Source organism: Leptosomus discolor, chromosome 11 (assembly GCF_034619465.1).
Source record: "Leptosomus discolor isolate bLepDis1 chromosome 11, bLepDis1.hap2, whole genome shotgun sequence".
NCBI classification, from domain to species: domain Eukaryota; kingdom Metazoa; phylum Chordata; class Aves; order Leptosomiformes; family Leptosomidae; genus Leptosomus; species Leptosomus discolor.
In genome coordinates this window covers 12,404,145-12,430,763 of record NC_141401.1, presented here as the reverse complement: position 1 = coordinate 12,430,763, position 26,619 = coordinate 12,404,145, and the positions used below count along the sequence as shown (strand labels likewise).

General features: G+C 42.6%; 1 protein-coding gene across 2 annotated transcripts in view; it reads right to left on the bottom strand.

The window, feature by feature from the left end:
- Positions 1–8,892: 8,892 nt before the first annotated feature.
- FBN1 (fibrillin 1) overlaps positions 8,893–26,619 on the bottom strand; it is a 155,206-nt gene continuing 137,479 nt past the window's right edge. The window contains exons 51-65 of one of the 2 annotated variants that reach the window (XM_086471589.1): positions 25,731–25,796; positions 24,783–24,899; positions 24,325–24,444; positions 22,537–22,659; positions 21,979–22,110; positions 21,250–21,375; positions 20,509–20,715; positions 19,776–19,901; positions 19,441–19,563; positions 18,415–18,531; positions 17,509–17,637; positions 16,575–16,694; positions 12,947–13,178; positions 11,742–11,916; positions 8,893–9,282 (exon numbers count right to left, since the gene is read on the bottom strand). In XM_086471589.1, coding sequence (XP_086327715.1) covers positions 8,893–9,282; positions 11,742–11,916; positions 12,947–13,178; positions 16,575–16,694; positions 17,509–17,637; positions 18,415–18,531; positions 19,441–19,563; positions 19,776–19,901; positions 20,509–20,715; positions 21,250–21,375; positions 21,979–22,110; positions 22,537–22,659; positions 24,325–24,444; positions 24,783–24,899; positions 25,731–25,796 — 2,303 coding nt within the window. The remainder of the gene's footprint in view (positions 9,283–11,741; positions 11,917–12,946; positions 13,179–16,574; positions 16,695–17,508; positions 17,638–18,414; positions 18,532–19,440; positions 19,564–19,775; positions 19,902–20,508; positions 20,716–21,249; positions 21,376–21,978; positions 22,111–22,536; positions 22,660–24,324; positions 24,445–24,782; positions 24,900–25,730; positions 25,797–26,619) is intronic. The other variant, XM_086471590.1, reaches the window with a different exon arrangement.

Sequence of the window (26,619 nt, the reverse complement as noted above, 5' to 3'; positions counted from 1 at the left end):
TCAAAGCCGGCATTTCTTTCTCTTTTGCCCTGCCTTCCCATCTGGTGCTCAAAGCACAATGTTCAGCTGCTTCTCTCGTAGGACTGCTCCTGGTTAGAGATCATGCAGGACATGAGATATTTAATGCTTAGTGGCTTGGTGGAGAGGTCCCCCTGTGTAAATCCTTACCAGTTCACTATTTTTGAAATGAATTCCAGGCTGGTCTGTGGGAAACTGCGCTGTTTGTTAGCACAAATGAGCCCAACACAAATAAGTGGTCTTTTTCACCAGAGGGTTGTGCAACTCCTGCCAGACTTGGCCTTCGACTTCAGCCTGGTGGTCACGTTAGGACCCACAATTTCCTCCCATGGTTTTATCTGTGCTGTCACTGTGGAGCAGAAAACACGCTTGTTCCCAGCATATTTTGGGTTATAGAAGTCCATAGTAGGCATATGTATGGGTGACAACATGATCTTTAATAAATTCAGCCTCCTAAATGACATAATCAAGTTATGGGGCATATGCATAACGAGCAAGTTCACTGAGAGCTGGCTTTGTTGAAGAGTGAACTTTTGAAATACACTTCTGCTTCCTGGTATGCAGCATCTTGTCTTTGCTCTGAGAACATGTGTAGCAGATATATTTTAGCCTTTTTTTTCTCCCTTTCCTTTCCTTGCTGGGTGCTGCTTTCAGTCTTAATCCATGCAACACAGATATGATACATGACTTAAAAATAAAGACCAGCTCTCCTCCGCCCATCCCTCAGCCAAGCTTTGCCATACAGCAGCTCTCACAGAGCCTGAGTCTCCATTTGGGATTCTGCAGCTCTGGCCTCGTGGTGTATCATGCCACAGTTGCACCCTAAGAGTAGAAACCGTTGCTGGTCTAACACATGGGAGCATTTCAGCTCTGTGGTGCTTTGATGTAAGAGCTCTACTAACAGATAGAGGATCTCCAAGCTTTACATGCTTTGTCACAGCTACTTCTCCCCAGTGCTGTGAGGACATCAAGACCTTGAAAAAGTACTGGGACATCTTTTACAGGAGCGGATTTGAAAATTGGAGGCCAAAAACTGATAGCGAAAAGCTTTCAGTGAAGGGGATTTATGCCTTTGGCAAGCGCAATTTAAACATATGGAATGGGAAATCTGTTAAATTCTTTCATGGTCAGTTATTTTTTTTAAAATTCAGTAAATGAGAAATTGTCTTTAAGGGCTTATTAATCTACATGCAATACTTGCTAAGGCCTCATAATGATCTGGTCCCAACAGGCCTCGTTTTTTTTTTCTGTTTGGTTCATTTGGTAACTTCTTGCCAGCCAAAGTCCTGTGGACAGCTTTACAGTTCTTCTTAAAGTGCTGGTTGGCTCAGGAGCGTCAGCTGATGGGGAAGGCTTTGCATTAAGGTTGGTAGCCTTGTGGAGCTGGCTACCGTGAGGGCAGATGGCTGTTGACTCACGTCAAAAAGTCTTCCGAGCAGCCGCCCTGCAGAGCCAGCGCTGCCGAGTCACTCATTCCCTTTCTCCTCTCTCCCAGTTTCCTGTTGTTTCAGCTTTGCACTGATGTGAATACAGACTGACAGTGCGGTTCCCTTCATATTCCTCGTCTGCTCTGCGCTGGCACCTTCCTCCTCTCTTCCTGCCCATCCCTCCTATCACGTGTTTCTCAAAGCAGCAGCAACTTGTGCTATCACCTTCTTCTCTGGACTCAGCACTCGTATTCCCAGTTCAGCTGTTCATATTTTGCCTGATAGTTGAAGCCAGCTCCTGCTCAAATATTTTCCAGCTACAGTTTATGTTTGGCACAAAAAGAATCTCATGATCAACGGGTTTAATGATGATGTATATTTTTTTATTTAAAAAGACAACTTTATGTCTGGAGATCCCTTTAATGTGCCTGAACGAATCTAAAGAAATCTTCATTAGAAGTGTTTTCAGCTCTTTTCCATCTTTAAGATATCTGTGCCATGGCAAGCTGGCAGCACTGGCAAGCTGAGACCCATAATCCTGTTGGGCACCTCTAGGCTGGAGAATTGGCACCACATCACTCTGAATCTCAGGAATTCAGGTAGAAATTCCATTTCCCCACCGTGTGCTTGGATGCGAGCCATGTCTAAATGCAATATGGGGATGAGGACCATGGGTCTTTGTTCCCCTTTGTAGATTCCTTAGCTGAACTTACTCCTCAAAATCCAAACAAGCAGTACGGACCGGATTTTTGTTGCACAAGCCAAATCTAAAGTCAGTGCACTCCAGCCTTGGAAATTGCACGTGCAAGTTCAAACTAAGAGTTTGGGGAAGGCTTAATGATTTGGAGGATTTACTGGGGCAGCACAAGCCATGTCAGACTGCTGGCTGGACGTGCATGGTGTTGTCTGTGGTGAGGGGAACACCCCCTTGCTGCTGGTGCAGCATCACAGGCACGTTCTCAGTGTGGTGCAGGGCTTTGGGCTCCCACCCTGTGAACCAGTTTCTTCATGGTTTGTTCTTGGGACTCACCTCTTTGCTGTGGGGGTTTTGTTTTTATGGTAAAAATTCAAAATCAAAGTGAACTCAGCCAACGTGCCAAGATTTCCTGGTTACAGGTTGAAACCAAGCAAAGAGTCCGTGGTTTGTATGGTTTCAACCTAAAATCATAAATCATTTATTTTTCACCTAAAATTTGTTCCAAATTTACTCAAAACTTGGCCCAGGTTTGCCTGAAGCTTGGCCCAGGATTGCCTGAAAATGAGCCCAGCTTCAGAGAGAGGTTCATGAACCTCGACAAACCTTGCCTGAGACTTGAGTTTGTAATGAAACCCAAAACCAGGGGAGTTTCACCTGGTTTGGGTTTGGTTATAGACATTTCTCACGGCTCTAGTATTTATTATGATTACAATAACAACACATTTATACAGAGCTGCAAGCACACACACAACACTGTTAAAGTGAAAAAATCCAGACAGCCTTCCTACTTGTCCGAGCTTACTGGCTGAATAATGTACTGCACTACAGCTACAGTCAAACTCAGGCCCACATGGGCTGCTTAAGAAGAGTAATTTCTGCTGGGTTGTCCCAGACAAAAGGAAAAAAATATTTTAAAAAAATCACCCTGAAGCACCTCACATAGGAATGATAGGAATAAAGCATCAACCTCCAAAGAAAACTAAGCAGTAGCCCTGTTTTCCTGGCTGGTTCATCCAGCAGTCTCAGAGACAAGCTGGGGAAGCTGGCAGAGCCCAGGTCCTGCTCACCAGCAGTGTCGCTTTTGATTATCTCCATGCAGCCTACTGACCTGGACACTTACCCAAAATACTTTTCTCCAGCAGAAAACTACTGGGCACTGTCACTCAAATTTTTTTTATTATTTTTTTTTTTAAACTGGTGCTGCAGCATCTGCAGCGGCAGCATCCTGTGTGGTGTACCTATAGGGACAGCCACCCCAGGGGACGTGTGCTGGAACACAGGGCCATGCCCCTGGCTTTCTGAAGAGTGTGTGGAGCAGCTAGGGCTCCAATAGGCTCTATCTGGGATATGTTTTAGTGCAGAGGGGCAGTTCGTGTGGCTTTGTGCCTACTGGCGCTGTCACGGCTGCTGTGCCCATCTGGCTCCTTGTCCTCCTCTCCAGGGACACCCTCAGTACTTTGGGGCTGCTCCTGGCAGAATGGCCACTGCCTATGGGCTCTCCCAAACCAAAACATCTGGTTCTCTGTTCCTGCCCTGTAAAAGAAGGATGACAAACACATCCCGACCTCACAAGGGTGTAGTGAGGCTCAACAAGCGTGTCTGTGAGGCACTCGCATCCTACAGCCCTGGGAGCCATAGAGAAGCTCATAAACAAACAAATCTGCAGATGTGAGAGCCAAGCTGGGGTGATAGCTGGGCCCACACCGCTGCCACGTGTGAGGGAAGGATCTAGCCCGAGAGAGAGAAGGAGAAAAAGTCCTTCCTGGGTACTTAGCAAAGGTTTAGCACAGTGAGACTTTAACTTGGAAGCACTGAGATGTAGTTACCTGTCTAGACTCTTCAGAAGCACACACATACATTTCTACATACACATATAAATGTGTGCCTTAGCAGGTTGAGGACTCAGCTGTATGCCAACAGGCAAGCAACGGCACATGCTGGACTGGCCGGCACCAAGACGGGGCTGCAGCCCAGCTTTGTCAGCATGGTTCTGCTGGCCAGGCAGCCCCGGCCTCCACGGCTGCTTCCTGCCACCGCTGTGCTGCACAGGGGCGTGTTAGAAATACAAAGGAGAGCCTGGAATACAAAACCAAACACTTTGGTGACCTCTCTGGCCTCAAGGTTCCTCTGCTGAACTCAATGAGGAGTTCATAACTGAGGAGTTGGCTTGGGCGTGATATTCCTCAAAAGCATTTGTGACGAGGGTGTGAAATATTTGGCAAGTTTTAAGGTCAGCAGAAGCAGATCATTGGAATTTGTCAGAGCTGAAGTCATTGGCATCTTCAAGGTTTTTGCTGCACAGGAAGAGGGTCTCAACTTCGGGAAAACCAGAGCCCACGGCCCACTCCAGAGGGACCAGGCATTGCCCTCAAAGTCTCTTCGTGGGCACCGAAGACCTTGGTGAACCACACCCTAGATGTGGCAGCACCACAGAACCCTGCTGCTGACCACCCCCACCTTCCCTGCTCCAGCAGTGCCCCTATGGGCTCTGAAAGCAGCGGTGGTGCGGGGGCGGCTGCCAGCCACTGCAGCATCTGCACGGGGACCAGCAAGTGACAGCCTTGGACGAGGGCAAGTCACCAGGGCTGGTGAAGAACCAGCATCTGCGAGTGAAGCAGAAGCCACATGTGTTGGGGCATTTTGGGCCACTGAACAACTGCAGTGTTCTCCACCTCCCCTTTTCTTTCCCTTTTGCTACTACTGCAACCTCTGCAATCATTTGCATTTTCATTTGTATTCCATGACGGCATATTTTGCCCCAAAATACAGCTGTCTGCTTGCCCTGTCTTAAGTTTTCACAGCATTCTGAACCAGCGTGATCTTGCAAGTCAATGCAACGCCCTGGAGCTGTGCTGCCAACGCGTGGGTTGCACGCACAGCCCTGCTGCAGACATGTAGCCACAGGAGCTCGCACAGGGTCTGCACAGGTTTCTGCAGGCATCCAACACGCTCAGGCAACAACTAGAACCTCTGGGATTTTCTGAACACAAGACTTTTAGCTGAGTGTTACTCTGCCAAGATTTCGATAATATGAGGGCTTACTCTGGGCGAATACTCTGGTAGGACACTGCTAGCCTGGATTTACTGGATTAACCTGCCGTACATCGTATCTTGGCCTTAGCTGCTGGCCCCTCCTGCAAGCACGAAGCAAATCAAAGCAGAAAAGCTTAAAAGACTTGCTCCGGGGAGAGGGCGAAGTAGGCAAGATTCTAGGCCCAGATGTCCCTTAGCTCCTGTCGTACCTGGCGCGGGGCAGCTGCGGGGCACTGAGAGGGGTACGCAGCTCCTGCAGCTCCACAGGCAGCCCTGGCCTCGTCAGCTGCGGAGCTCTGGCTTCCTTCTGTAACTGAAAATAGAGGATTTTCTTGTTGCAGCAGTGAAGTTGAAACCACAACAGCCATTACCTTCTCGTCTGGTGCCTGCTCAGAAAGTAGCAACACTGCAGCACAACGTAAGCTGTTAACCTCGTTCATTTTGGCAGAAGCCATCAGATCCATGAGAGTACTGCTGAGGCTTTAATGGTTCAAGCGCAGCACCAATTTAAAGAGGGGATCCTAAAAATTCCTTCACAGCACATGTCAACTTTTAAAAGCGGTGAGAAGGCTTTTGCAATGCCAGCGCCACTGCTCCCAGCTTGGCCTAGAGCAGCGGGTTTGGCGGAGGCTGCCTCGTACCGCACTTACCTGTCGTGGTGCTGCCGGCAGAGACCAGTGGTGCCCAGGCTCGGTCCCAGGAAGGTGGAGACAGATGTTAGGCAACAGCGATGACGTCTTCCTCTCCCCAAACAGCTCAGGCCTGTCTGTGCTGAGAAGTCTTGACCAGATCGGCTCTTCCAAAGCACAAAGCTGAACTTGAATCACAGCGTAGAATATTTATCTTAGAGAAAACCTGAGTGTGACCCTTTGGGACCTGCCATAAGAAAGCAAACACTTCGGGTCCTTTGAAAGTTGGCTTAAAAGGGAGACTGTGGAAACAGTCATGTTCTGCCAAAATACACGTCAGCTGTCAAGTTTACAAGATACTGTTACAACACACAACAAGAGAATGACTCGGTACGTACAGTAACAAGCCATCCTTGTTAAACTCAAACAAAAATTATATGTATTATCCATGCAGGCATCTATGCAGAGTCATACGCATGATCGCAATGGAGGGAAGCCACACTGTTATTTCAAATAATTGAAGATTCCACCATTCCCTTGAATTTGAAAAATATCCTTTAATCGCAAAAGGATACACATTCAGAAAGACCTCTCCTTCAGTCTGTCTAGTGCTTAGAGTCATTCTGGGATCCCACTGTCAAATCAAATACAGGAAATTACTTTAAATCACACTGTAGGTTACAAACCACTCTTTAATTGCAGGTCTCACACAATATTATTATACAAACTTTGTGCTTCACTGAGACTCTAAGGAAACTAGAAATTCAAACTCATGTAAATAATTGCACGCGTAGAGCAACTAAAGCCAACAGGCAAAAATGACACACCAGTTAAAGGGCACTGCTGCAAAGAGACAGATGAATAATTGCACAAGAAAATGCATTTTTATTTACTGATCAGTACAGCAAGACTGGGCTTTTCATTTTTAAATTACTAAAAGAGAGACTGTGATGATTTCTTGTTTCTGCAGCACAACAAAGGTGATTTGCAGAACTGTGCAGGCAACACGGGGGCTGCTGGAAACCAATCAAGGAACCTTTGGCATGATAAGGTGTTATACAGCAGCTTAAATTCTAAACAAGCTCTACTGGACTGAGTCCTGACAGGTCCTTCTGAAATCATTCTTCTCAGTGCTTAAGGGCTGGAGAGAAAATACTCAAACCATTCACGTAACTATAAACCATACGATCTTGCACACTGCCACTGGCACTGAAAATCACTCCCAACCTGCTGAAATAAGAGTGCCATTTACAACTCTAAAGTTCTGATTATATTTCACCATAGTTACGCAACATGTGGAAAAAATACACCGTTCAACATTTTGTCACACTAATAAATAAAATCCAGACATGGTCTATTAAAAATATCAAAGTAACCCTGTGCACAAGCTCCTTTTTATATAGCTATTATTTGTTATGCAGAAGAAATCAAAGAGAGCTGAAATCTAATTACAGAAAAGAATACAATTTGGGGTGAATTATTACAGTACATTTCCCTTCAAAGCTATTATAGCTCAAGATATGCTCCCTCTATCAACTACAGTGCTGTTCCACCAGCAGTTTCAGCAACACCGCTTGCTTCATTTTTTTCTTCCAGATTTTATAGCATCACCTCTCCATACAATGTTCTGCTGCTGCTAAAAGACACACCATGGCACTTGCGTATACAAGAACACCCACATCAACAAATAATTCATTTGATATTAAAAACCAGCTACAACTTGTGATGGCTTTTGGTATTGGATTACCCCTTTGTTATCAGTCTTAGATTATTTGACAATAGCTGATGAAATGGGGGTAAAAGATCGGAACATCTTTAGTCAAGGCAGTTTTAGCAAACAAGACTTTTCAAACTGATCAAATGTGTTTTCTGTATCATGATTTAACACCCACTTCTGCATGTTTTGGCTATCAGTTACTTATTGACAGGATTATTCAGGTCAAGTCACTGAAAATGTTCTAACTTGCTTTCTGGAGCCACAGAATAATTTGACAGAGGCCCACCGCTGTTTAGATTTGTGAAGGTTTCTGTATTTCTTCTGCTCTTCCTTTTCGTGAAGAATGAACAAATGGCAGCAGCACACCTTCACGGAGAAACCACCTGTGCACACAGACAGATATACAGCCAACCCTACTGACAATGCCTGAAACATAAGAATGCAGTTCATCACACTTTTAGCAAGAACACAAGGCCACAGAATAAACTAAAAAACAAAACTGTTTTATTGTGACATTTATGACATTGAACCCTTGTTGATAGGAATGACTATGGGTACTCTTGACACGTTACATAATGTCATGGTGTAGGATGGCACTGATTGTCATCTGACTTTTGAGAATGTTTAATGGTCCCTACTGACCTCAGTGCATTTTGGCAAGTCACAGAAATTTTATCATCAGGTTTGTGTATACAGTTAACAAGTAGTTGGTCTTATAAGCACCATTACAAACCCTCACATTAAGGGTATTATTAATCTAGTTTACAAATGCTTCATTGATAAAAATAGCATGATTACAGTATACACACACTTAATTTACATGTAATGTATTATAGGCATAACTGAGATAAACTACTGAGCTAACTTTGGTTGATTGAAGTATTTAGACTGAATAATGGCAATTTTGGCTTCTAAGTTGTGTAAATATTACAGTGCATTTATAAATCTAGGTTGAAAATTTACTAGCACCAAATGGATATCATAAATGGCTGACCTAGTAAGTTGTAGTTGGAGAAGCAAAGTTTAAGAATTACAAAAATAGAGCTGTCCATCAGTTGAAAGCACATTCTTGTACCTCTGCTGAAGTGATGACGTGTCTCAGCATCAGTGGCCAACTTCCAATGATAAAAGTCCCAGTTTTCAAGATTCAACATATCAAGGTAGCTCAGCTACACTTAAAAGCCTGAGAAAGTGGTTGTTTTGAGCTAGGGTATTCATCCTGTACCTTGTTTATGTAATAATATAATAGTGCTTGTTCATACAAATGTACTCATGTAAGATTGTACCTATGATATGGAGAATCTGATTGGGAGGAATATTCAGTCCTACCTATCTATCTTTGGTTTAATTATTTGGTCTTTGGTTGATGAATTAATGAAGCAATATCTGAATTTTCATTTTCAGGTTATCTCCCAGCTCACCACTGAGGTAGTCTTTGTCATGTTTCTCTTCAAGCTGGTGAAGTTCCTTCTTTTTATAGAGTGGAATACTACTGATTTGTAATGAATAGTTTCCAGGCACTGGCTTCTTCTTTGTGAAATGAAGGTAACTTATCCCGTCCTTCTTATTGATTCTAAAGAAACCGTCTTCATTTCCGGAGTCAATTAAATATCGGTTATGGTTTGTCAGTGTTGTGAGGGCAGGAAGCAGTTCCAGGATGCGATCTTTGTTACTGAGATCCGAGATGTTGATGGAGAAAACTGCTGCTTTCTCAACATCCCAGCTGGCGAGACTGATTGGCGGCTCCAGCTCTTGCTGATCCTGCACAAGAACAAATGATATTAGTTGGCTTTGTCAGAGAGTGTTTCACATACATCTATGTCTATGTATTTCCTACCCAGCTCATTCATTATTAATTAAATAATTTTTAAAAGGAGGTTCTATAGTACCATCTGTCAAATCCACTATTATGGGCCTAGGACTTGTCAGGATAAAGGACAAACTGTCTTTGTCACTGTCCCTGTGCGGTTAACAGGAGCCTGAGACACACACCGAAAGCTTTTGCGTGTGGGTCCTGCTGCCTGACAAACAAAGCCTCTCCATGCTTGGAGTCCCCAACCAGTCTCCTACAAAGACGGCAGGAAAGGGACGCTCTTCCTCTCTACCAGGGGAACCACAAGTCACATGGACAACAGTGTGCAGGAGAAAGCAGGGTCTGTCACGGAGGCACGTCATTTAGGTGGGAGTTCTCTGCTTTGCAAGATTCGCTTTGTCTAGGTGTGGAGCCAGGGCGGCTCGCGGGTGCAGCAGGGTGCTGAAAAAGCAGCATCACCCCTCACCTCTGAGTGACGGTAACTGGGCTCCCCCCAAGTCCCCTGTGCACGAGTCACGCTGCAGTGGCAGAATGATAACGTTTCAGACAGCACATCAGCTGCCAACATTTTCATCAGGAAAGCAAGGGAAGCTCTACATCTCCTGAGACAAATCCAGCACTAATCACAGACAGTACTGAAACGCACTGAAGAAACACAGTTTACAACCCCACTCTGCCCAAAATCAAATGTCCACAGTCTTCTGGGCAAAAGCACTCTCCTGCCTTCCCGTATTAGCAGAGCGCCACGCACTGAGCACCTAACAGAAACAGCCAACAGGCTCCCCAATCCCCTGCATTCACGGGTGGAAAAGCAAGCTCTTTGGCTCACACACGAGCAGAAAGTACAGGTCACATTTAGCTCAGGGCAGGGATGGTGTGGCAACATTTTATAAGAGTGTTCAGTGTCACTTGTCATATTTGGAATGTGACACACGCATTTGCACACCCAGACATGTACTTTCAGCTGAATGACAAATACCTGCACAGTCTAGAGACCTGCCATGACCTGCTGCTTCTCTGGCCAGGTCAGGGCAGATCCCTTCACTGGTAACATCACCGTCATCTTAGACTGGACGAAGACGTGAGAAGTCAAACAACTGTGGACTTGGTGACACATTCTCCTACAAGCTCTTTACAGTTTGCTGAAGTCTGTATACAATTAATGTGAACAATAAGGTTTAAATCCAGGGACTTGTGCTGGACATTGGATTGGATAACAAGACTGGGCAATTCTGACTTCATATTACAAGAATTTGAAATAAGCCAATGTGGGACTTCCCAGGTAATGCAGGAGTTTGAATTTTGCACAAAAGGGACTACAGTAACATTATAAGATCATGTTTCTACCATGACTTCTGCACTCATACTAGGAGGTGTGGTGCTGGAAGATCAGCTGAAGAACAAACAATTACAACCACCTCCATCCCATTGTGTCTCACTGTTGTGATCAATTCAGAACAAAGCCCAGCAGAGGAGTTTGGTGAAGGATTTACTTTAATGCTTTTGTGAGAAACGTTTGCTAACACCCAGGGATGAGTGAAAAGGGATGCCTATCCTTTGCATAAAGACAAGACTTGTCACACAGCAGACTAGTTTTCATGTAAATATAAGTGCTGAAACCACTTATTCATATTTGTTAACTAAAAAAAAAAGCCAACGACAACAGCTAGGAAGAAGTGGAGTTGTGTGAGCATCACAATAGATGATAAGCATTTCACTGACACAGTTACCCCGCTCGGAGGCAAACGGAAACCTGCCTCTGTTCCCCGTGACTTCCTAGCAGTGACAAATGAAGCTCTGCCTCCTGTTCTGCTGCCTGGGCCAGTGGTGAGCACTGTGCATGGTGCTGCTGGCAGCCTCGGCCCCAGGATGGCAACCTGGGTGACTGACTGCAAGGGTCTGGACAAGCCCCAGGAAGGGCTGCAGCCCTGGACTCCCTCCAGGTGAGATGTTTGTGTCCAGAGCTCTGTGTTTGCTTTGGAGAGGGCTCCAGCCCCAGACACACAACATGGCACGGCTTAGCAGGGTCCACATCTACCCTGACCAATGTGTCCTGCCTTTCTGGCCACAAGGTCACACAAACGTTTTACCTGGTGCCCTCTGACATCAAGAGCCTGCTTTGCTGCTGAGTGGACTGTGACCTAGACAGCTGGATGGACATTTATCTTAGTGTTTGATGCGACGTAGATCCTAGGTATGCAGGGGCTTCAGGATGACCTTTGCCTAATGACAGCGAACAACTTCAGAAAGACCACACACAGACTACCTGCCATTCAAAACCAGATCTTTGGTCTACTTTGTTTGGGGTGTACGTTTTTCCTGTGGGATTGTCTCCTGGCACACCACCTTCTGAGACCGGGTTTCAAAAGACAACTGCAAACCCTTTCCCCCAAAAATGGTCAATTACCTCCGCTTCATTTGCAGTTTCATTAGTGCTTCTGCGCTTCCTTCCTCTTTTGGGATAGCCATTGATTTTACATTCATAACAAGCTTCTGGAGAGAGGGAGTTGTCATCTACTTCTCCACTGAGTGAAAGCTCTTGTCCTTGACCTTTGCCTAGCCCCACTCCAGAAACACAATGTCTGAGGAAGGAAGAAATTCAAAATTAATTCCAGTGAGACATAGATCTTATCAAAAACTGCATTTGGGGGACTGTGAATACAAACAATAAAGCAATTATGTTGCTCTCATTTCCTAGGAAAAACTTCTGCTGAAGTCAACAGGCAAAATTGTCATCGAATCACAATGCAGCTACCTCTGATTTCAAGAACCTGTCTCCATGAGGCTTTGCCTAAGAGAAACCTGCCAATATCTAACAGCTTTAAAAACACAGGCTTAAGCTCTGAAAAGTTGTTAGTAATTTCTGTTATCCAACCTGGAGCACATTAAGAGAGACCAATTTTCAGAAACTGCTGAAAAATCCGAAAAGCGAGGCCTTTCATAATGTACCCCAAAGCTTTTAGTCACTTCTAAAATTTAAGCCACAATCTTTGTGCTTTTCATTTGAGTTGCTTGGTCCTACATGATGCATAGCCCTAAAACTCCTAGTGTGGGCAAGTGAAAATTGGTTTTCTCAATAAAGCAGACATTTATTCAAAAAAATGATTAATTTGGAACACAGAAGAATATAGAACATACAAGAACACAACAGCATGCGGAATTGTTATTCCAAGCAGTGGGTGAAGCCACTTGTATAATATGATTTGTCTTTGGAGCTGGCAGGGGGTGTTGTTATTTTTTTCAAAGGAGTCAAGTGATACATGATAAATCACAGTGAGGGGTATGAGCTCCCAAGTGGCAAGCTCAGAGAACTTGGCTAGCTGCTGGGTTGTGCAGAAGAAAGGTGAAAGCAGTAGCTTAAAAGAGATGATTGAACCTGGTAACCCTGGCCAAATTTCATTAAGCATGAAAATCACATTGCTCCCTTCCCTTGGTTACCTTTCCCCTCCCTCATCTCCAAAATTGGCAGGTGCATCTAACTCTTGAGCACCTCCACAATCCTATCCCTCTTTCACTGGTGACAATCCCCCCGGTTCTGCTGCTCCACACTACAGAGAAAGAGGCAGATTCTGTCCCCTTTATGTCTGTTAGTTTAAAATGAGAATCCCTTACCCTTGTCCTATTCTGAAGTAACCAGGTGGACATCCACAGACATAGCCACCTTCAGTATTTGAACAACCATAACTGCATGGGGCTTGTGCAGAACCGCATTCATTGATATCTTGGCAACCTCCACTAAACTGTTCATACTGAAATCCGGTAGGGCACATACATTTATAGCTTCCCAAAGTATTGTGGCAAGACGCTCCTCCACAAATGTGTGCACTGAGACATTCATTTTCATCTGGAAAAGAAGCAGAACATACCACATTAACTTTTACTCTCCGGCGTAGTCCAACCTATCCCTTCAGAAGAGTCATGCTTGACTGTTGCTAAACATGCTGCCACATCAGCCGAGCAGAAATGGAGAACGGGGCTTGGCCTCACCCTTGGCTAGGGCAGTGGTCGCTAGGAGATGACTACAACCATACAACAGAGCACCATTTGGGCTACTCTACAAATGTTTCATGCCACGTCAGCTCATGCTCTGGAGAGCAGAGAAGCAGAGGAGGCAACTTTTTTTTTTTTTTTGTTCCAGAAAAAACTGAGAAGAATAAAACTGTGTACAGCCAACAATCCGGTCCAGTAATCCCATGTTCATAACGCTATTCAACATCAAAGGAAAAAGAGTAAGGAATCAAGCTCTGACACCTTTTCCGGGCACTGAAAATCCCTCCTTACACACTCACCTTTAAGTACAAGGTACAGGTAAGGTACAGGAACAAATCATAAAACAAAAATATGAAAAATAAAAGCAACTATAGATACAAAAAGACTGCCACATTCTGAGCTAGCCCTTCTCCAAACTTCCGAAGTCAGGCACTGTAGGACTTTGAGGTCAGTTCAGACTTATTTACTGTAAATTGCCAGGTTTTTTTTAATGTAGCTGGTCTGAATTTTTTTAGTCTGATGTATCAGATTGCTTTGAAACATTCTGAATGCTATTGTTCCCCATTTTCTGTGATAAAGCATATGTGTATTGCGTGTGTGTTCACATGTGTATGAAATGCCATCTGGACACTGTATGGATAAAACGTAAAGCAGCATCTCTGACCCAAGCATCTAGGTTACAGGAGAATAAGCACTAATTCAGAGCATTATTGACTTTTTCGGTTTTTCTTTGTTTAAAAGCAATGCTTTTGCTTCTTGCAGCCTGATTTACAGCACGGTGCACTACAGAATTGCCTGGGCAGGGAATGCAGTCACACACAGCACAAGACATGGGAGGAACCAAAGCATTCTTCAGTGATTATCTAAATATGTGTTGCAGCAACATCAAAAGTCCCTGAACACTTCATTAAATAAGCTAAAAAAGACAGAAACTGTTTGCAGAGTTGGGATTGCCAAGGAACACGAAGGAATTGTCATGGAAAAACCTATTATGTGGATTCTTCCCCTGTGGTACACCCAGGAGATCTAGATAAGTATCTTCAGCATATACAGTTACAGACGTTACAACGTGAACATGTGGACACCACGAGGTATTAAAACCTAGGGCTGAACTCTGTGTTACTGAAGCCTGTAGTTTTGCCCTTAGCTTGGAGTGATGTTTCAATATTTGTCATACCTAACACAGCAATTATGTCAACATCACAAATGCATGTTTGGGCCACAGAAAGTTACTGCACCATATGTTCACTTCACCTCACTCCACAGCAGTAAGAGTGTGGACACTAGTGAGGTTAGTTCTCATATTTTGGGTGATTGTTGGAAGAAAAAATACGAAGTGAAAAAAAAAAAAGGTCCGAGAGCCCGTGTGCGAGCTGTGCTGCGAGGCACCAGTCTTGCTCCCCTGTGCTCTGCAACACGCAGCTCTGTCATGCTCAGCTTCAGCAGGAAGGAGAGATGCCATGAGGACAGAGGAAACCAAGCCTTCTTCCCTGCAGTTCTGGGTTTCTACCAGGACCGCCCCACGTCCAAAAAGGTGCAAGTCCTAGCTGAGTCTTTCCCCAGTTTGGGTTCTCAGTGTGATTTTCCCTGCTGAAGTTTCTGGTGATCGGTACTTTCGGTGCCAAGGTTGAAGCCTTTCTTTCAGTGGGGGTGATACCCATGCTTGTGAATTCTGAAACTGATATTCCCCTGTATAAAATCTAAACAGTAGTCAATGGGCTCAAAATCTGGAGTAACAGTGTACACCTGGTTTGGAAACACACTTAGCTAAATGCTATCACCCAGGAAGACCTGGAAACAGCCAAGATGTTTCACAAAACTGAGAGCTGCAGTTTTGTCAGATTCCACAGTGTCCTGGCAGTGCTGGTTTGGGTTTTTTGTTGTTGTTTGTTTGTGGGGTTTTCGGTTGTTTTGTTTGTTTTGGTGGGTTGGTTGGTTGGTTTTTTACCCTCCTGCAGATTAAATTCTAATTGAACCCTAAGCTCTGCTAGTTTAATTAATATTCAAACCCACCATATGCTTATGCTCCCTCCTTGTTCTCTTCTATGTTGCAGGCATAGAGTACTGGAGCACAAGCAAGCAAATGTCACAGCAAGGACTGCATAAAATGTCAGGAGGTTTGGTAAGCATAATTAAAAGCAGAGACCTCCCTAAAGCACCACAGTGATAACAAGCAAAGGCATTTTTATGTTTCTGAAAGCAAAGAAAGCCAAACAAAGAGTTATGAAGCCCTTTGTTCTCAAAGATGTCATCAAACACATTTCCGGGTACCCACACAAGACTAGCTTGTATGAAGCCCATTAAATGTGACTAAAACCGCATACAACTGTCACTAGAGGAAAAATGATTCGTGTTTCTGTTGGCTGAATATGCTACATGCTACACTGCTGAAACATACAGGGACTTTTCCCATGAATTCTGCAGAGGACCTAGTTCTGTCTGCTCAAGTCATATCCAGCATCAGTGCTCTGCACATGCAGCCCCATCTACGAGGGCTTAGAGACTTGGGAGAGAACCAAAGTTTAGATAGGGAAGTAATAAGCATTTTAATTCACCAGTGTATTTACTTCTTAACATAAATGAAGAGCATTAGCATTTGTTATTTATAACCAGAATTGTCCTGTAAGCACTTGTTAGAAACCGTATCCCAAACCTGCAAGGAAGCATCGTTAGACAGACAGCAGCACATTTGCTCAAATATGACAAATCGTTAATTCTCTACAGAGAAGAGGCTTAAACACACCAGCCTTCCTGTAGGTGTTGTAAGAGTGATAAACGCACAGATCAAGTAGGATTTTAATAGAATTTTAAATGCTTTAGACCAAAAGTTTAATTTTACAATTTAGCAATCCAAACTTGTGGTTCTGAGTCTGCCAGGTTCAATCCAGCATCAGCTCTCAGACAGGACCTGTATCTGAACAGAGACTGTTGCACGACTGAATAAGACTTCCTTTGTTCAGACCACAAAATACACGAGCGACAGAAGTTCCCTCAAAGTCAGTACAACTTCTAGCACCCTCAAGGATAATTTTGTGCTTAAACACTCGTTGAACCAGGACATAGGCCACATAAGGCACTTTATATCCACTCTGCCTTTCACAGGAGCACAAATTCGTAATGAAACTCTGCTGAATTTATTAAATTATAATCAGGAAAAGAAAATACAGCAATCTGCACAATTGCCCTTCACTTCTTGGTGCCTACAAAGGTAACATGCATTTTAATGTATGAATTTAAAAAAGGGACTTGCCAACACATTGGTTCCATTGGTAATGCTGGAGATATCCTTGTGGGCAGCTACACCTGTACCCTCCAATTATATTTTGGCAGCCGTGCTGACACCGGTGGTTTCCATCACATTCATCAACATCTAAAAAGGTGAAATACACTCTGAGTTTTGGGAGAGAAGCTCAAATTATGCTGTATTTGAAAAGTATGTTACAAATAATCATATATATCCATGTGTCATATGTATAGAGGTATATTTCAGCATCTTGCAAAAACCTGGCCAGTGCTAGGGAGACCACTTCGGGCCTTTCAGCTTCAGATTTCTAGCTCCACAGCAAGTAACTTATGGCTGGAAACCACTGAAAGCTCAAATTCAGCCACAATTTTCAGAGTTTTTGCATTCTGCTATGGAGCAGACAGCAGAAAGCCATTTGTAAATGGGACCACCAAGGCTTTCCTAAGGCTCCCAGCTCCACAGCAGACAGTCCCTTGCTTTTACCCAAGCATCCAACCCAGGAAACCCAGGATATCTCTTTTCAAAGCAACTAAACTCTAACCCAGAATAAGGCTCTAGAGACCCAGAGGAATAAAGTCAGCAGCCCTTGAACTCTCTATTTAGCAGGTCACTTTGGAGATGCAAGACTTCCTGCCCTTGGTGAGTCCCTCAGAAATCCATGGAGGATTCAACAGAAGTTCACTGAACTTATGGTGCTTAACCAAAACATTGTAGGCTAAACTGAAGTCTCCTCAGAAAGTATCTATCCATCTCTTTAGCATCCTGCAATATATTCAGGCCCATGGAGAGAAATAATGCCTTGTTGCTGTATTTCCACACCCCACTCCCCTTCAATCTACACATGCTTACTCCACAGGTCCCTTCTTGGATGACAGTATGGCTGAGAAGATGAAGCAAAGCAAGAGAAGGCCAAGTTAAATGCACTGTGTGCTGTACCTACCTTCACAGCTAAGCCCAGTCTGATCGAGTGAGAAGCCACGTTGACACTCACAAACAAAACTTCCTGGTGTATTCTGGCAAATGCCCTTCGCCCCACATAAATTGATTTCAGTAGCACACTCATTATTATCTGAAGAAAACCAAAGCCTGTTACTTTTTATTCCTTGTGAAGCCGATCATTTAGCAATGCTAACAATGAACAGTTTGTGACAAGAGGTAAAGAAACATCAGTAACGTAGCTGTCTTACTGCCCTCTCCATTTTTCACTTTGCACTACAGAAGGAAAGCTTCCATTACCTTCTTTTTAATTTGAAAACACTAACAGCAGCTATGGGAATGGAAACACTCCTTTTCTTCACCGAGAATATGGAGTTTGATATTCTAGTCTTCAAACACCCCCAAATTCACACTAACGCCACAGGATCATCGGACTGCCACAAGCAGGATCCAACTTGCAGAGCAGAAAGTAGCTTTGTTTAACATTTCCACAGACATAATGGGTATGTGATTAAAGGACAGCTGCAGACACATATGTTTCATGCTTATTGTTTCAGGAAGCCTTGATGTGATTTCTAATGTGGGTCCTGCAATGAACTACAAGAACAGAAACATAACTATCTTTTTGCTTAATGGGTAAGAAAGGGTAAGGCAAGAATTACAAATTGGAGTTTTTACTGTCCGATTCTTGCAAGTGTAAAATTCAACGACATGAAAGACTATGAAAACAAAGGAAGGTAGGAGGGAGGGCCTCTTCGCATCTTCTGCTCTGGTGGGACTGGGATCAGAACCTGGCCTGTGTTTCTATTTGGTTTCTCAGGAAGCCAGTTTCACCTCCTTGCTGCTTTGCTTCTCGAATAAGAATCAGTAATAAATCCCAAATCTGTGTCTACATTCCCACGTCACTTACCAATGCAGGCTGTATGGTGCTGAGTGAATCCAGGAGGACATTTACAAGTGAAGCCCCCAATAGTGTTGACGCAAAGGAACTGGCAGTTGTGCTGCTTTGTTGCACATTCATCAAGATCTAAAAAACCAAGAAAAAGTCTTTCACTTGTGTTCCCTGTGGAGGACCTGACAGTTCAGCTGGACTTACAAGAGAAGTTATTACAAACAAATAACATATCAAATAAAGCCTTTTGAATCTATGCCTCACTTTCCACGCTGGCTTACAGTTCCTCTCACATGAAGCCCCACATGTAATGAACGGAACACTGGAGCTACAGTAGTGTCCATGCTAATGCTGCATTACAGACACACTCTGATCTGTCTGAAAGATGCTGTTACGTAATAAATGCCTGCTCTTACTGCAGTCAATAAATGGGAAGTCACTATCTTCATGAGAGGCAGCGGCAGATTGCAAAACGGTATTGCACTGAAGCATGCTATTACTCCAAAAGAAATATTTAAATACTAATGACAAAGTACGCTGTTATTTCCCATGCCAAGTTTAGAACTGCTGCTCTAACTTGTGCTGTTTCAGTTGGAAATTTGCTATCAAGATACACAGATAAATTAAATTATAATGAACATTTCAAAATCTCTCCTGCACTGCTGTTCCTTATTCAGCAGGCTGCAGAGGTGGTAAGTCCAACATTGATGTTGGACAATGCACTGCAAACCATGCTCACCTTTACATCCATTAAAATACATTCATCACTGAAAAATATGGCTCAAGCCAACATGCTTACCAAAATAAGACCAATGATATATACTATTTGTTATGAAGTCTTTTAAGATCAGCTGCCACCAGCTTCCAAAAATTCCTGTGGAAACTGAAATGCCAGTTCCATCCTGCGCAGGTCACTTCCACCGTCTTTAGTGGAAATACTCACGTGAATCAAGGAGACAGATTTATATCATTTAAATGTCCTTGGACTGGTATTTGCCCGTGAAACACAGAGTTTCTGACGTAAATTCTTTTCTTGGGTTTTACCTTTGCAGCTTCTCCCATCTTCTTGCAGGATGTACCCTTTCGGACATGAACACTGGAAGCTCCCCTCTGTGTTTTTGCAGATGAAATTGCAAGGTTTTGGGGACTCATTACATTCATTCAGATCTAGAAGACATAAAAACAGATACCTCAGTGATGATAACCAAGATTCGTGATAATGTCTTTCAAAATGTTCAGGAGATATCAAAAGGAAATCCAAATCCCCAAAGCATTCTAACGAATGACATCATCTTTTCTCATTTTTCAAAATCTTTGCATTTCCTTCTTCATCTCTTAGCAATAAACTTTATATACATACACCATAATTAAAAACCTACCTATGCAAAGAGTGCCAGTTATATCTGTAGTATAGCCAAGGTTGCAATGACAACGATAAGATCCCCTCTCATTGATGCATTCCCCATTACGGCAGACATCATGAATAACCTTGCACTCATCAATATCTGTAATTAAATAAAGGTTAGTTCACAATGGAACAAGAACTGATTTTATACAGCTTCAATAGATTCTTGTGACCTGACACAAAAAAAATCCCCACACCCTACATAAAATTAAAAAATTACATAAAATGATGAAATATTGCACAGATTAAGGAGAAATATTAAATGGAAAATACAGAATGAAGCATTAATCTAACTTTCAAATGCAATGAAGAAGCCTTAAGTGGAAGTGAACAACTGGAGATGATCATATATCAACCTCCATAAACCAAACATTACTTTGCTTTCATATACTCATATAGATCTTAATCTGTACCTACAACACACTCAAATGGGAGAGCACAAATGCCCATTCAAGTGCATGTCAATCAACCAGCATGCAAAATAGGTATCTGCCAAGTTGGGATGGATGCCTTGTCATCCAGGGCCTTTGGCTATGCACCCTCCTCCCAGAGGACTGTACTTTCTCAACATGAAACCTCTCAGAAAGTTTTGATTGATGTCCAAAATATTTAGGACCTCACAGTGTTCAAATATGCAAAAAGAGAGTTTATAATTTGTCACTTAATTTGGCATTGTGTAAGAGAGCCTTTAACAGAAAAGTCAGTACCTGCTCCATTAGACATGTATCCTCGGCCATGAGGGCAAAGCTTCTTGAAGGCCACAGTGCCTGGGAAGGGGCAGACCTCGCAGTTTTGCCCCCAGCCTCGGCCACCGTCACAGCAGCATTCAGACTTGGTGACAGAGTTCCTGTTGCTTGATCCAATTTGACACATACTTTGTAAGACTTCAGTGAAGCAGTAGCCCTCCCTGTTGTCTGGAAGACAAATTATGCATCACAGAGAATCCTAATGGTGACGACCTCCAGAGGGTCATGAGATATTAGGAATTTAGTCAGAAATATAAAAGAAAGGGCATACTTCACCCTGGGACTGTGGAACTGAGAGTGAAAGACTACCAGCAGTAAGAAAGAGAGCATGACATCTAAGGGAACAAAGAAGACAGGAAATTTAGCAAAAGGTGGAGGACAAGTTACATTATGCTTATAAAAATATAAGTTTGTTTGAACCCAGAGAAAAAGGACTGGCTGAAAATCAGGACCAAAGAAAAGGCAGAGCAATTCCCAGCTGACTGAAACCACCAGTCAGCTTTCATAGCAAGTCAACCCAACCAGACTGACTGAAGCAGGTTTACAGTTAGCATGGGAAGAATGAATTTGCAGGAGGGCACCTACTTACAAGGGCCCCTTCCCATAGGCATGTAAGAATTTACATTCAAGAACATGTTTAGTCACTATACATTTCTAAGTTTAATTCCAATTAGTTCGTTAGCATGTTAATGTGCGACTTACCAAGGCATTCGTTCTGAGCGTCACTGACAGTGAATCCCTCGTTGCATTCACATCTGTAACTTCCCACTGTGTTTACACAACGGCCATTCTCGCAGATCCCAGGTTTGGTCTGACATTCATTCTCATCTGTGTTTTACAAATGATATAACAAAAATCAAGTCCCTGAGTGGATTAACACAACTTTGAGAAGTTTGAATGGAGTTCTTAAGCTGTGCATTCTGCTTGATTAAACCTGCATTATTTTTTTTAATAAAATAAGTCTTTTATTCAATTTTCAGAAAAAAAAATGACCATCTAGCTCACAATATTATGTATTTTGTTACTACATTTTCTCTGCAATATCTTCCTCACTGGTTTTCAAAATTTTTCATAGTTTCATTCAGCTGCACTTCTGAGTGCCATAATTAAGATCTACTCTCATTCATGCTAACAGAGATAAACAAGCTTTCAGCAATGGGCCCAATTCTCCGCTTTCTTCACTCAGAGCAATTCATCATCATCAGTACAAACTGACTGTAAAGACAGACACATCCAGATTTTCTACTTACTGCCTACATGTGTGCACACCTGAATAGCAAAGCAAAGCGTGTATAGCACCGGTAGACCCATTACACAGGTAGTTGTGTAATTCTTCCCCTGAGTTCCTTAACACTTTTGTTAAATCCAAAATTTTCAGCTCTGCTGAGGAACTGTGAGTTTCAAGAGCTTCAACACTTCAGTGTCACTTACCTATACAGCCTTCTCCATCTGGTCTGCGCTGATAACCTGGTCCACAGATACACATATAGGTGCCAATTAGGTTTTTGCACTCCATCTGTTTTGAGTCACAGTCATGAATTCCTTCTTCACACTCATTCTGATCTAAAACACAAGGTTTAGACTTCATTATATAGAGACACAATCCTGGAAATTCACAATAGTAAATTCTGACTTTGGAATTTCAATCGTAATCAAACTCTATACATACTTTTATTGTGGTAAACTAACCATAAGATATATGAGCCTAGAGCAAATTGATTTCTCCCCAATGCCCATTTTCAGGGCAAGACAAAACGGTATCATCTGATACGACCTCACTTTACGCAGATGTATAAGTTTACGGGCAGGACAGGGCTAATACAACCAACTGCATAACGTAAACCATAGAATTTCATCCCAAATTCTTCCTGACTCAGTTACTTCCTGGGATTAAAACTCTGGCCCAATAGTGCAGTGAGTCAGAGCCCTACCCCTGCAGAAACTTGAAATCATTATCTCATAACTGCGAGAGTCTGGTAAAAGCTTTACCTCTGCACATTCTCCGGTCCTCTCGCAGAACGTACCCTGCGGGGCACTTGCATTCGTAGGATCCAAAAGTGTTCACGCAGCGGAAAGCGCAGAGCAGAGGGTTCTGAATGCACTCGTTGACATCTGCATTTGGAGCAACAAAGACCATGGGGCAAGTGAAACATGCTTTTGTAAAACTCAGCAAACGTGAGTGCACAGGTTTCAGGTATGGGCAATACCACAGATCCCAGTTTACTGAGAGCTAAATTTCAATAGTTGGGGACCCACGGTTCTACTCATTATGGATTTCTGTATAGGAGCAGGCACCAGACATGCTAGGATGTTTGCACAGCTACCTGAAGTTTCAACATCTTCAACGGCAAGCAGCCAATGGGAATAATTTCCAGATCCATGTTGCCAAAATACTGTCTCAGTTAAAACTGTATCTTTTCCACATCTAAGCTCAGTTTTTATGACTGGTTGTTTTTAAATTTTAGATGCACTAATTCAGTTTCTTCTTAAACTGACTTCCATAAAACAATATCCTTACTAGAAGAATTATTTTGAAGTGCATTTACATAAGCTCTGGGCTACTTGAGTAATTGCTGCTACATAATGATGTTTATGCACTCTGCTAACAACTCCTCTGCAATTTGAGCTTTCACCCAAATTCCACAGGGAAGTGAATGAAGCTCTAACTGTAGAAAAAAACTAATGCAAGCTGACCCAAAAATAGAAGCATTCTTTTGTATGGGCTTGCAAACAAATAGATCGTGGCAGATAATTTAAAAACAGCTGTGTCAGGTCAGGTCAGAAGAGAGTATCAGACTGTCCTAGGACATTCCCCTCTCTCTGGTTGTAACAGGAGGACATGAGCATTAAATAAACCATACCATGTATGCAGAGATCTTTCCCCTGATACAGCTCTCAGTTTAAGGACTTCCACAGCCAAAAGCCACAAGCAAACTATCAAGCTTAATTTCCACTGATGGATCCCCACACAAATTTGTACAAATCTCTTTCTGGGACGATTTATACTTGTGGCCATACTAATACTCTGCAGCAAAGAGCTCCACAACTTAAGGAAGTACTATGCATATAAAAATGTTTGCTTTGGTTTGTCTGACATGTTCTCTCTATTTTTGGTACCTCTACCACTTGTGGCTTTATAAATTTAAATTATATCTTTCTTCAATCACATTTTCCACACTGAAAAATTCTAGTCTAAGTAATTTTCTGCTTGTCCCTTCTATAACTCTGATCTTCCTTACTCCTCCCTTCTTTGTGCATTTTCAGATTTTTCTTTTTGAAATGACAGACCAAAGCATGAAAAATATTCAACCTAGGGGTACCATGGTAATTGGCTGGTACTGTATTTATATCTTCTGTTTTGTTCCCTGTTTCTTCCCTAACAAATGCAAGCAGTCCATTTTCTATTTTCACCATCCACAGTGACTCTCTTCACTCAAGGGTTGTCTAGAAGGTAAGCAAAAACCATACACACAATAAGGAGCGTAACTGGGGACTGTTCTGGAGACACCATACCGCAACACGCTCCTCTCCAGGCAGTCCCTCAGCAGATACTACCTGAAAGCCTGTTCAGCCAACCACCAGTTAGAGAAAGGTACCACAGTTCAAGGCAGATACAGGAAGGAGGAACCTATTTTTCTGTTTCAGATAAAGATGCATTGTTCCAAATGTCCCTGGTTTTCTTTTTAGGCTGCTTTACTCTCCTCAGTTGTTCCCAAAATCAGGAAACTGTTTCAGCACACAACTACAATGACAGTCCTTAACATGTGGGAGTCTCACCTTCACAGGTCATCATTGGTCCAGGCTCAAATCCCTCAACGCAGGTGCATTCAAAACCTCCCACCACATTCCTGCAAGTTCCATTTCCACACGGGTTTCCAACAGCACATTCATCAGTATCTGCAAGCAGTTAACGCAAGAATATATGGTTATACTCAATCAAAAATGTTGATGCACAACGAGAAAAAAAAACAACTCAATAACTCACTTAATTTGCTGAATTAGAGTCACAGACACCTAGCATAACTTGGTATTGATAGAGGTTACCTGGGTCAAACAATCAGGCAGAGCAGGACCAACTTGGAGCAGATTGCTCACGCCCTGCCCTGGCAGGTTTTACGTACTAGTGGGGATGGAGACTCCACAACATTAGAATAATATAACCCCGCTACTCCTTAATGCCATACTTGGCAATTCAGGGGATTCTTTAAAATAGAAGATGAAACAGCTATACTTACCCACACATTGAGCTCCTTGTAGGATGTAACCATACGGACATTCACAGCGGAAAGACCCATCTGTGTTGATACACTGCCCAAATTTACAGTTATCTGGATCAAGGCACTCATCCACATCTTAACCAGAAATACAAACAACACAGTAAATGCAATTGACTTCATGTGCTTTTAGACTTCTCTCAAAGAACAAGTGTTGTTCTGGCGAGAAATATTCCTGAGATCACAAAAAAATACTAGTATTTGAATTTTGAATATTGTGATGAGGGCACAGAATTTGTCTTGCAGGCTAGCTTTCAGAATACAAAAAAGAAATTGATTCTAAACATCAGATTAAAAAACCTCTCTGACTGGGGCTATAGGGAGCGGAGTAAATATGAAAAGCAGTAGTCATCCAGTGCTCCTTAAATGAAAACTTTTGCCAATAAGGCTGAAGTGTTGTTTGTCTTGGGAGAGAACAGAATGTACTGAAGGGATCTGGGAAACTGTGGTTTGCACTTCTGGAGGATTAAAACCATTTACTGTAAACAGTAAATGTGATCCATTCTCTAGATCACAGAATCATAGAATGGTTTGGGTTAGGAAGGACCTTAAAGATCATCTAGTTCCAACCCCCCTGCCATGGGCAGGGACACCTTCCAGTAGACCTGGTTGCTCAAAGCCCCATCCAGCCTGGCCTTGAACAGTTTCCTAGTAAGTCTGCTCAGCATAAATTAAAAAGCCAAATATGCTACTCTAAAGGAAGTTTAATTTCTGATATATCATATATTCAAGCTTGAATTTAAAATTGGTATGAATAATTGAAAAAAAAAAAAAGTATGTAAGTTTCCACAATTCTTGGCTTTTGGAAACAGTTGCAGAGATGTTATTCTCAACTGAAAGGGAGAATGGCTTACGGGTAGGAAATGGCATGCTGATGCAACAACAGCATCGTGCAGTGCAGGCACTTACCCAGTCTTGCGTCACCAGGTCCAACAAGGATGCCAATTCCAAATGGACAAATCTGTCTGAACGCCTCTAAAAAATATAAAAAAATCAAACTATATGTTAAATCCTCTCTTGGCAATCAGTATTACTCATGAGCTAAACAAGTAACTACTGATTCCATTTCATCCTCCTCATCTTCAGGTCCAGAAATATACTATGTATTTGCATAAACTTTTAATTTAATCTTACATTCATGTAAAAACTGTATGCTTGCTGCACTTTTCATCTGATCTCCTGTACGTATGTATGTAAAATCCTGTGAATAATTAGCATGATTTAACTTCCTTTAAGCCGCAAACTAATGCAATATTTCCATTTTAAAAATATCAGTACTAGTGACTGCATTCTTCTCTGTTGCAAATTAAAGAATTTCCTACATTTTCTGTAGAAGACACAATTTAATCTGTAGAAGACACAATTTAATCTGTAGAAGACACAATTTAATCTGTAGTCACATTAGTAGCTCCTTAAAGCATGCCAATCTCTAGTTCTAGAGTAAGTAATGATTTTATTACAGGTAGGTTGAGAGTAAAATTTTTGCGTTCAGCTTAGATTGAAGTCAGCACTCAGTTTCCAAATCCACAAGGTTTTCTGTGTGGTGGGTTTTTTTTTTTAATTTGAAGATGATTTAAGTCTTTTGAGAACAAGTCATTCTTTATTTTTTTGTTGCAAAAAGCATGTACTTCCTTACCTGTGCAAATCGCCTGATACATTCTTGGCATGGGAATAAATAAGAAATCTAAACTTCCACTCTGGTGGATCAAAGTGCAATAAGGATGCATGTAGCCATAATGGCCCTTCAGCTTCAGGAACTACTCTAGTTTTGGGTGTCACACACACACACACACAAAAT